The 10,000-nt window shown below is 44.1% G+C and overlaps 1 protein-coding gene across 1 annotated transcript in view; it reads left to right on the plus strand.

Annotated features, from left to right (window-relative positions):
• grin2ba (glutamate receptor, ionotropic, N-methyl D-aspartate 2B, genome duplicate a) overlaps positions 1-10,000 on the plus strand; it is a 55,867-nt gene that overhangs the window by 16,115 nt on the left and 29,752 nt on the right. The window contains exon 2 of the mRNA XM_030793560.1: positions 9,705-9,848. Coding sequence (XP_030649420.1) covers positions 9,705-9,848 — 144 coding nt within the window. The remainder of the gene's footprint in view (positions 1-9,704; positions 9,849-10,000) is intronic.

A 10,000-nucleotide genomic window follows, 5' to 3' on the forward strand; every position in this document is an offset into this window, starting at 1 on the left:
TGACGCAGTCCATTTACTGCGATAACAGACTTTTAAGACTCGAACGCTGATGTCTTAATGTGGAAAATAGTGGGAGTATATGGCACAGAGAACTGAATACATTAAACTCCTACCTATAGAGCTGTTTTAAGGTCAGAACATTATGGTAAAAGGATGAGAAACTCAAACTTTTCCTGCTGTACTGGGTTTGTCTTTGCGTGTGACTTTGAATGCGTCTGCGTAGTTTTGTTTTTTTTGTCAATTTGCGAATATGCCAGATTCACTCAGTGACGATGTTGGACTCATTGAAAGCAACTGTAACCCGGGACACGGCGCGTGACAGCCACTGTTCTCACGTAATGCCAAACAACCAGAGAGACCAGAGAGAAAAGGAGAGAGAGGATGTGTGTGTGTGTCTGTGTGTGTGTGTGTGTGTGTGTGTGTGTGTGAAAGCAAGCACGGGAACGTGTATGAGGAAACGTCAGTGCTCTCTTGAACATGATGTGTGTGTGTGTGTGTGTGTGTGTGTGTGCATGCGCGCACGCGTGTGTGTAATGCATATTTTTAGAATGGCTGGGAAATTGATTTCTCTCTTAATTAGGAATTCTACTCGGATGGAGTGAGAGTGTGGAGAAAAGGAGCAGAGATCAAACAGAAGGAGAAGAGCATAAGAAGAGAGAGAAAGGGCAGAAAAAGACATGGAGAGAGAGAGAGAGAGAGAGGAGAGGGAGAGGGGGGAATAAAGACAGGGGGTAAAATGAAAGCTTTAAAGATAAATGGACAGCTTGACTTTGTTTAGGTGATTATATTGGAAAGCGTGATTAGGAGGTTAAGCAGGTTTTTAGTATGAACATTTCTGGCCATTATTATGTCGCAGTTATTTGGAAAACATTTTGTTGGAAAACCTTTTTGATGCACCAGATCAATACCGTGTCAACATATCTCCAATATGACTATGAATATCAGCTTGAGGTTGGCTCAATGACGAGAGGGAGAGAGGGGGGGGGGAGAGAGAGAGAGAGAGAGAGACAGGCAGGCAGAGAGACATGTAGAGAGAGAAGAGGAGAGGAAGAGGAGCCAGAAGCTAGTCGGTGAACCACAGCTGGTGAGTCGGTGTGTAGCCACAGTTTGAGAGCGGATGTGTTTGTGTGTGTGTGTGTGTGTCTGAGAGCAGGAGATTTTCTCAGTGATATGTGGAGGGCAGTTATTTATCGTGTGTGTGTGTGTGTGTAATGTGCGTGTGTGTTTGTGCCTGTGTGTGACAGACAGAGAGAAAAAGAGAGGGGGGGGGGGCAGAGGTTGTTGTGTTTTATAGAGAGTGTTGATGGTCAGTGTGTGTGAAATACAGAGAAGAGAGCCATGACGTGCGACCTCAGTGTGATACATGAGGCCATCCTGTGATTGCTTTCCTGATCCCCTCATCTGACCCAGCACTCTGAATAACCAACCACAGCATCGGCAAACAGTTCTCAAAAACACTTCCCTTTGTCTTACCACCTGCTGTCTCACTTAAATGTTTAAAAGTTCCTTAAAGAGTTTCAGAATGCTTTACTGCCATTTGCTCTCTTGTTCTCTCTCTCTCTCTCTCTCTCTCTCTCTCTCTCTCTCTCTCTCTCTCTCTCTCTAACGAGTGAATTAAACTACGTCTGGATGATACTGTGTCCAGTTTTACGGATTGCCAGTTTTAATTTCATATGCCATTTACATATTTACAGTGTTAGCCACGCTACGGGCAACATATGGTCCAGCTTTTAAAGACACTCTTGACTTTGTGTGTGTGTGTGAGTGTGTCGCGTGTTTGTGTGTATGTGTATGCACGTGCGCGCGTGTGTGTGCACGCGCTTGTGTATGTGTGTGTGTGCGTGCGTGCTTGCGTGCTTGCGCGCGCACATTTGTGTGTGTGTAGCTAAACATTTCATATTTCCATATATGATCAAGGAGCAGCTGTAGTACATCTGTATTTGTGTATTCAGAGTGTAAGGTCATGTACATATGCGTTGAAACTGATTTCATTTGGGACGGAGCAGAAGCTGTCTGTGGGTGTAACGGAGTGTACATAAGGAGAGACGGAGACAGAGAACTGGCTTGTTGTCTCGCCCAATTCGTTGCGGAACACGTTCGGCTTTGGAAAGACTCCTGCCATGCCAATAAAGCTGATTTGAATTTTAAACGGGCTAAATGGAGTCACCCAGTAGGGGAGCAAGCGCCAGAGAAAAAGAGAGGGAAGGGGTGGTCTCACCCACGCTCCCCACATTTCTGAAGAGCATGACTGGAACATGTAGAGAAAGAGAGAGGGGCAGAGAGAAAGAAAGAGAGAGAGAAAGAAAGAAAGAGCGAAGGCATTCTTGCCCTCCAACACAACTTGCGATACAGACTTTGTTAATCCTCTCTCTCCGCGTTGTGAGACGGGGGGCGCTGCGTGAAGCAGACGGGTCACAGGGCACGAGAGAGCGTTCCCGTAAACGAAGACGCGATGGCCGACGAAGACGTTATCGCTGATGCATCTTGTTACCCCCCCCTTTTGCTTTAACCCCGTGGAACTAAAAATTGACCGCTGTTAGTTTGCAGCGGCGGCAAAGCCGGCCTTTTCCAGATCCCGGGGGGTGGGGGGTGGGGGGGGGGCGCTGTTTACGGTGTCGTGGTCTCTGCTGCGCCGACCGACTGACTTGGCTTCACTTCACCACAGTGAACGGAGGACTTTACTCACCCTGTCCCTCACAGCTCTTACATCATCCTCTCCTCCAGTCTCCCTGTGTGTGTGTGCTGCCAAAACCTCACTGTCCAAAGTCACTACAACTCCACTGCCAGGATAGATGGGGGCAAGGGGAGGGTGAGTGAGAGCGAGAGAGATGGGGGGGGTGTAGAGAGAGAGAGATGGGGGGGGTATGTAGAGGGAGAGAGAGAGAGAGGGAGAGGGAGAGTGAAGAGAGTCAGGTAAAAAATAGAAGAATAGAGATGGAGACTAGACAGAGAGGGAGAAAGACAGCAAAGAGAGAGGGATAGGTAAAGAAATAGAAGGAGAGAGAGAGAAACTAGAGTGAGAGAAGTAAGAGAGACAGTGAGAGAAAGCGAGAGAGTTACATATGGAGAAAAAGGCAGTGGTGAAGATAAACGGTTTAGGTACACAGGTGAAGTGAGGGAAAGAGAAACAGAGTATGTGGATGGATGGATGGATGGATGGATGGATGGATGGATAGATGGATGGATAGATGAATTGCAGAAGTCTCTAAGGAAGAAATATCTGAATAAGCTTTTTCCCTATTGCTGTTATATAAAACAGGAAGCTTTTGCAGAATCAAACAGATCTCAGTGGGCAGGCAATGACAGAGAAATACTGGACACAGGAAAAAAGAAAAAATTGGCAGAAATAAACCTCTGCTTTGCTAGACGATCAAATCCAGCTGAATGACAACATTGGTATTGCTCTACTTATCGCTCACACCTTCTCATGCCCGCACACACACACACGCACACACGCGCGCATGCATGCACGCACAAGCTCACGCACACACACATACGCGCACACACACACACACACGCACCATCTTAGTTACACATGAACACACACACATTTTCTCTCTCTCTCTCACACACACACACACACACACACCATCTTAGTTACCAATGAACACACTCATTTCCTCTCTTTCTCTCTCTCTCTCTCTCTCCTCTTCCCCTGACCATAAATGCTGCTGACATAAGTGACATGCTAATCAAAATCATGTTCGGGGCAAAATTAGCCAAATATTTTAATCAAGACCTGCGTTTTTCTAATTACGGTTCAAAAAAAGGAGTTAGAATAAGGTCAGTGTTAATTAGGTGATGCGCTGACAAACGTGTGAACTAATTAAGTGAGCATGTGTTTGATTAAAGATAAGACTCAGATAAGAAATATGATGATGAAGCATGAGAGGCTGGAGGAGAGGGGGAGACAGAGAGGGAGAGGGAGAGAGAGAGAGAGAGAGAATGGGAGGCAGAGGTTTGTAGGTACATTATCGGAGTGAGTTAGAGCTTGTATGTGTATGCTCGTGAGAGAATGGAGTGTGTGTGGTTGTGTGTATGCACCACGGCATGTGTGGGAGTATGTTCTTATGTGCCCCGTAGCTGTAACATTTGCTTGTCGATTCTGGAGAGACGTAGCTACGTATAGTCTCTCTCTCTCTCTCTCTCTCTCTCTCTCTGCTTTATATGGCGTCTCCTCCCTTCAGACTGTACTGCAGTGAGCAGCACTCCCTCCTCTGTGAAGTTCAAAGAGCCCCTCATACACAGCGTCTAAATATGCATCGCCTCAAACCCTAACACAGACAACTGTGACCAGCTCCTCGCGCTCTTAACACGCCACACTGACACTAATCATCCACTTACAGCTTAACCAACAAGGTGATTTCACAAGGTTCAAGTGATGCTGCCAGTAACATTTAGAACAGAAAACATACAAAAAAATACACCAACCCCAACAGCATGTGTTTGTGCCTCTTTTTGCGTATTATTACACATACTTTATATGGGTTAATGTTTTTTTTTTTTTTGGGGGGGGGGGGGGGGGGTAGTTTGTTTTTTTTTTGGGCTGTAATTTTAGGTGCGTGAGTGAGTCAATGTGTGAAGATAGCCTTTATTTTTATATGGTTTTTATTTCGAGGGAACCGTCATGGTACAGTATATGTGTGTGTGTGTGTGTGTGTCTGCTGCATATGTATGTGTGAGTGTAGAGAGAGAGAGAGAGATTGTGTATATATGTGAGTGTGTGCTGACAGCTCCTGTCTGCTCTGGTTGAATAGGCGGATCTCCTGCAGACAGCCTGACACTGAGTCGGTGACCACTTCACACACGGCACTGTACACCTGGACCGTGCAGACACGGTGTACAGAGACAACTGTTTCATCTCCGTCTCTCTCTCTCTTTCCCTCTCTTGCCCTCGTTCTCTCTCTCTTTCGCCCCCCCTCCCCCCATCATCATTCATTCTTTTTCTGCTCTCATTTAAGTGATGCTTCTTTTTTTTTTTCTCTGCCTTTTCTCTCTTGTATTGTCTTCTGTTTTCCTTCCGTCCTCTATTTAATGTTTGGCGTACTTTTTCCTTCACTTCCTCCACTTTGTACTGTGATTTTATGACTTCCTCTATCTTTTATTTCTTTTTTCTCCTCCACGCCTTCCCGCCTCACTTTGTTATCCATCCTTCTCCTCCATTGTATTCACACGACGTTACATGTATTAATTTAGCAGATGCTGTTATCCAGGGTGACTTACACTGGCAGAGACTGCTTGATGAGCACCCCCGATGAGCAGTGTTTTGCTGTGTGCCTGCACTGAAGTAGCGCAGCACACTCATGTAGCTCAGAGCAGAACAGCAGAATACAGTGACATAACACAGCACAGTGATACAGCACAATACAGTGATACAGCACAATACAGTGATACTGCACAATACAGTGATACAGCACAATACAGTGATATAACACAATACAGTGATACAGCACAATACAGTGATACAGCACAATACAGTGATACAGCACAATACAGTGACATAACACAGCACAGTGATACAGCACAATACAGTGATACAGCACAATACAGTGATACTGCACAATACAGTGATACTGCACAATACAGTGATACTGCACAATACAGTGATATAACACAATACAGTGATACAGCACAATACAGTGATACAGCACAATACAGTGATATAACACAATACAGTGATATAACACAATACAGTGATACAGCACAATACAGTGATACTACACAATACAGTGATATAACACAATACAGTGATACAGCACAATACAGTGATATAATACAATACAGTGATACTGCACAGCACAGTGATACAGCATAATACAGTGATACAGCACAATACAGTGATACTGCACAATACAGTGATACAGCGCAATACAGTGATACTGCACAATACAGTGATACAGCGCAATACAGTGATATAACATAATACAGTGATACTGCACAATACAGTGATACTGCACAATACAGTGATATAACACAATACAGTGATACAGCAACTTACAGTGATATAACACAATACAGTAATACTGCACAATGCAATAATATGGCACAACGCAGCGATGTAGCAGTGATGTAGCAGTGATGTAACACAGTGCTGTGACGTAACACAATGTAGTAACGTAGCACAGTACAGTGATGTATCACAGTACAGTGATGTAGCGCAGTACAGTGATGTAGCACAATGCAGTGATGTAACACAATACGGTGATGTAACACAATACAGTGATTTAACACAGTGGAGTGATGTAACACAATACATTTGTATAACAGGATGCAGTGATACAACACAAAGCAGTGATATAGTACAGTGATGTGAAATGGCACACTGCAATGATATAGGACAGTACAGTGATGTAGAAAAATGCAATGATGTAGCACACTGCAGTGGCATACCTCAAATCAGTGATACAGCAGAACACAGTGACATAGACCAACACAGGGAAGTGCCATAATTCAGTAAATGCAGTAACATTTGCACAACGCAGTGAGTAAGCACGACACAGCAATGTTCAGTGTTTCACAGCATTGTGACATAACAGAACACAGTTACTAAGCACAGCACACTGAAGCAGCCCGATGCAGGGAAGAGTCGTAACACAATAGAGTGACGTCACACAGTGAAGTTACATAACAAAGCACATTGACGGACCTGAGAGCGTGCTCCCAAAGCGCTCATAACTAATATTGCCTCGTAGACAAACTTTTGTTAATATCGTCCAATCGATGATCCTTTTTCACGTGTGTTAATGGATAACCTTGCTTTTGGTTACAGTCAAATGAAGATGCGCTGTAATTAGGACTGCTCTAAATGGAGCAGGCTGATCCATTGCACTCCAGCCTCTCTCCTTCTTCCTATCGTCACTTTTCCTTTTTTTAAGCTAATGAAAATTCTGTAGACCTTGCCTTCCCACTGAATGACTGTACTGGACAGTACATTAACACGGCTCTTAGTGAAAGAGAGAGAGAGAGAGAGAGAGAGAGAGAGAGAAAACGAGGGAGGGAAGGATGAAGAGGGGGAAATTCAATTAAACCACCGTCCTGGCAGTCATTTCACTTAAAAAAAAAAAAAAAGAAAGAAAGAGCGACACACACTGAGGCAGGGCAGAGAGTGAGGCTTAATTTCCACTGGTTGGCCACGATACTCCAGGATGAATTGCTACATCATTGAGCCTGTCCCTGTGGTTAAGGATTTTAGCTATGCAAATAGAACATTACATAGCTCAGCGGTTCTATCATAATGTAAGTTTACTCAAAGACATTTAAACTCGACTCTTTCTTTCACCCGGGCTTCTGACGCAGACGGCAAACACGTATCGATCTCAGAGGTTTTACACCCGTGAGAAAAAAACAAACAAACTGTATTTTCCTTCACACCACAAAAACACGATGAGTCACAACGTGGAACGTGTTTGCCGTCGTATGGGAGCATCTGTAAATGCATCGGAGGGAGGGGGGAGGGAGGGGGTTAGGGTGGGGGGGGGGGGGGGTTGGACCTAATTCAACTGAGTCACTATAGAACTATTATTGTGTTAAATACACATTTGGCATGTTTGCCAATGCATAAAACACAATGCCAACATCAGTTTCAGACCCACATAATCTGACAGGAAAAAGTAAACCAATTTGAAAATCTCTTTGGGTATTAAGTAATCCAAGCATTATTAGGTAGTACTATCAAGTATGTACAAAATGGACAACCCTTCTGTTTTTGAAAAGGGGATGGATCACATTGTCTCATGGTTTCATTAAACGTTGTTCTCCTTCATGGCGGTTGACTCTTCCGTAGCGGACAGTGTTCTGGGTTGTGCAGTGACAGCCTAGGATCACTAAAGATAGTTTACAGCCAGAGAGACTGGACAAGTTAGTGTGTGTGTGTGTGTGTGTGTGTGTGTGTATATGTCCATGAGTATCTTCTTCTTGGCCCCTGGCCCCTCATGCATTACTGGTTTTGAATGTGGGTTCTTGTCTGGACAGTGACAAACTGCCGTCTTTGAGCAGCATTTGTTAGCTGTGGCTCTAAAATAAGGCACAGGCTGGTGAGTTCACCTACTTATTCTATTCTGGGTCATGTCTGAGCCGCCACTGGTACTCTGTATTACAACACGTCAAAGCACTCATAGATACAGCTCAGCCTTTGCCTCTGTGAAAACTGTCTCTGTGATGTGTGTGTGTGTGTGTGTGTGTGTGTTTTGCAGGCTTTGTGTGCATGCTGTTTGTGTGCACATGCATGTCTCTTCACTTCCTCTGTTTGTGTGTTTGTATAGGGCTGTTCTCTGTGGTGTAGACACGTTTGTGAATACACTTTGGGTTGAATGACACTGTAAAATGTGGGCCGCGGCGGAACCGGTTCTCTGACAGTCAGGATAACACACACACACACACACACACACACACGCGCACGCACGTAGACACACGCCCTCAAATCCCACACGCACCATCAATCAGTCGTATGGCTGGCAAAGAGGAGTAAAAGAGAGAGAGAGAGAGAGAGAGAGAGAGAGGGATGATGTAAAAGTGATGAGCGAGGAGACGAAGGAAGAGGAGAAGAATGAAAAGAGGAGTGTTGCGCGGCAGTATAAAACTAGAGAAAAAAAAAAGACGGAGGGAAAGATTTCATTCCCGAATGTGTTTTTATAATTTGATTTGCTGGAGATTTTTTTTTTTTTTTCTCTTATGTTGTTTTTTTTCGCTTGAGGTGATTTCATAAACAGTGTTTTGGACCGTTGCTCACAAGGAACATAAAAATTGAGAATTGCATATTAAAGCACAGCAAATGGCTCACCTGCTAATTTCCCCCACTACTTTCCTCATGGCTAGAAGCGCCCATAAAATACAGAAACTTTTTTTTTTTTCCTTTTTTCTTTCTGATTACTTTTGTACTGTCCCTCTATCTCCATCTTTACCTCTCTCTCCCTCCTTTACCTCTCTCTCTCTTTCCTTATCTCTCTCATATAGATTCAAGATTCAAGTTTTATTGTCAGCAAAACAGGCAGTTATACTGTACAGGGAAATTCTTACTTTGCAAATCCTCCATTTACCAAAAAAGAAAAATTAGTAATTAATATAAAAATCTTATATATATATATGTGTGTGTGTGTGTGTGTGTGTGTGTATGTATGTATATGTATGTATGTGTGTGTGTATATATATATATATATATATATATATATAAAGTGTTTTTACATGGTATACACATGCATACCATGTAAAAACACAAACAGACACAACCATACATACACGGCACAACATACAACCCTGCAATCCCAACCCCGCCCCTCCTGTGACCCCGTTGCCGTTAGTGGTACCTCCTGTTCTCATTAATACATAAACACGTCATGGACTCAGCCCATGTGTGTCCCTCAGGGTAAACAGGGTGGATATGAGGGGCTTTGATGTAAAGCCGAAGAGTTGTCTGACTTTTGGATCTGATATAACGCTCTCTCTCTTTCTCTCTCTCCCTCTCTGTCTCTCTCTCTCTGTAGTGAGGGTCAGGACTTGACCTAAGCTTGCTACTATTATCAAAGACTAGAGCGGAAATACAAGAGTCTAGCATCAAGCATTTTGTGCTTTAAGTGCTGGTGTTGAAAGCAGAGGAATTAACCCACCTAACTCCCCTACCTCTCTCTCTCTCTCTCTCTCTCCCTCTCTCTCTCTCTCTCTCTCTCTGTCTCTCTCGCTCTCGCTCTCGCTCTCGCTCTCTCTCCCAGGATGACAACTCCATGTTTTTCCAGTTTGGTCCCTCTATTGAGCAGCAGGCATCAGTAATGCTGAACATCATGGAGGAATACGACTGGTACATCTTCTCCATCGTCACTACCTACTACCCTGGATATCAGGACTTCATCACCAAGGTAACAAAAGCAGCGGGGGACACCCACTACAGTCTGTCACAGTTTGGTCTCTTTTGTCCCCTTCCTGTCACAACACTATATCTACAGTGAACAACTGCGATTGTTTTCCTCCCACAAACAGTTGTCTGGCAAAACTGTGCCTCCAGCTCAGC

The sequence above is a fragment of the Chanos chanos genome, chromosome 16 (assembly GCF_902362185.1).
Source record: "Chanos chanos chromosome 16, fChaCha1.1, whole genome shotgun sequence".
Classification (NCBI taxonomy): Eukaryota; Metazoa; Chordata; class Actinopteri; order Gonorynchiformes; family Chanidae; genus Chanos; species Chanos chanos.